A 1,654-nucleotide genomic window follows, 5' to 3' on the forward strand; every position below is an offset into this window, starting at 1 on the left:
CAATATGTCAAGAAAACCTGGGAAAATGTTTTATTGCTGCCCATTTAACGAACATTCCTGGCTAATAAACCCTGCAAGAAGCGATCTATTACAGTAACTTTTGTAATTAACAATAAAACCAGATATCAAGAGTGATGGTGTCCTCTTTCGAAGCATTGACCATTAAACGTATGGTATTAACCCTACAAGGACACTACGCTCTAGTGTTGAAGACAGAACGTATCGAAAACCGCAAGCGGAGCCACGACGTCTTAAGTTCTAATGCGGTTCTCCTAATAGTTCATGACTCTATTCGTGATGTACTTCGAATAATCTCCCCAAATGAACTTCTCCCGAGCGTACCCATGAATCGTGTCTCGATTCGCCTTCAACACCTTCGCAAACATATCATCGGCTGTTCTGTATTTGTCGACGGTGTACCACTTGTTGAACAGCGCTGTCTCCAACTTCTTGGAGACACCGCTTGAGCTCCTCGAATGCTTCCCCAGTAGGACCATTATCGCCACATTTTTATCGCCGAAGACATTCGTGAGTGCTGTAATCATGGCGCCGTACGAGTCCTCCTTGTTCAGCTTGGCGGCATGTTGAGACCAAACCTTAAAGTTGCGGCTGGATAAAAACTTAACCACCATTTCCGTCTCGATAAAGCCATCCTTACCAATCGGCATTTTGCTGAGCTTGAGTGTTTTGAAGGCATTTCCAAGCGAATCGTCGGCCTTGAGTAATCCCTGAAGCTCCTTGGTCTTGCTTGACGTAAATGCTTTTGAGATCTTCTCAAGACCGGGGATATTCGCCGAAATCCCCCTCTATTACTCGCCGGTTTTGTAAGTTCTGAGAAGCCTCTTGGTTGGGGTGTTCTTGAACATGCGGAAAGGGACGTCAGCTGGCTTCAATTTCCCTTCTCTCGTAGCGGAGGCAGTGTCAAAACTGACAAACACCATGGCAAACACCAATAGGGCAACAAGGTAGAACTTCATGATGGAACTGAGGAGACAAGCCGTCAGGCCAAAAGAAATTGTAAACTGATGTATGAACAGGTTCTACCGCCAGTGCATGTGTCCTCGTATGAGGTCGCGAAGAGCGACATTGTTATCACTTTGATCGGGATGTGGCAACGGTAAGCAGTGCACTGGATTTATTTCCCGGTTTAATATATACGTTTACGGGGTGTTCTCTCCGAAGATATCTGCAGTGCATAGAACAAGTAGTAGATATCTTGCCCCGTGAATGGGACCAAACAATTGGCATCGTGCTGAAACAAAGACTCAAAAAACAGATCTTCAGCCGCTGAGGCGAAACAAGAACAGCTTGAATCCAAACGAGGAAATGCAAGAGAAATGCGAATGCCCCGTCTAATCGTGGAATGTGAGGCACCTTAGCACATACAGCTCTGCATACAGTATTAAAGAGCAGAGGTGATGGGATGATAAAGTACTGCAGCGTACGCAATCATCGTCAAATCCTATCGCTGGGAATTAATAATGAAGCGTAGATGTAGTGATGCAGACATATCGCCACAAAATCATCAATGCAGTCTAACGTGGACATCTGTCGCGGGATCGAGAGCAAGCCCTACCGCTTCGTACAGCAACAGCTACCGACCCACTTCATCAAGGATTATGCGGTTGTGGCGATTATGAAGGTGTTTATGCAG

General features: G+C 45.8%; 1 protein-coding gene across 1 annotated transcript; it reads right to left on the bottom strand.

The window, feature by feature from the left end:
• Positions 1-272: 272 nt before the first annotated feature.
• Positions 273-977, bottom strand: PPTG_12967 (hypothetical protein; the record flags this gene model as incomplete). The annotated part of the gene is made up of 2 exons (XM_008908662.1): positions 273-806; positions 933-977. The coding sequence occupies 2 exons, from the start codon at positions 975-977 to the stop codon at positions 273-275; spliced, it is 579 nt and encodes a 192-aa protein (XP_008906910.1).
• Positions 978-1,654: the final 677 nt, after the last annotated feature.

The sequence above is a fragment of the Phytophthora parasitica genome (genome assembly GCF_000247585.1).
Source record: "Phytophthora parasitica INRA-310 unplaced genomic scaffold supercont2.31, whole genome shotgun sequence".
Classification (NCBI taxonomy): Eukaryota; Oomycota; class Peronosporomycetes; order Peronosporales; family Peronosporaceae; genus Phytophthora; species Phytophthora nicotianae.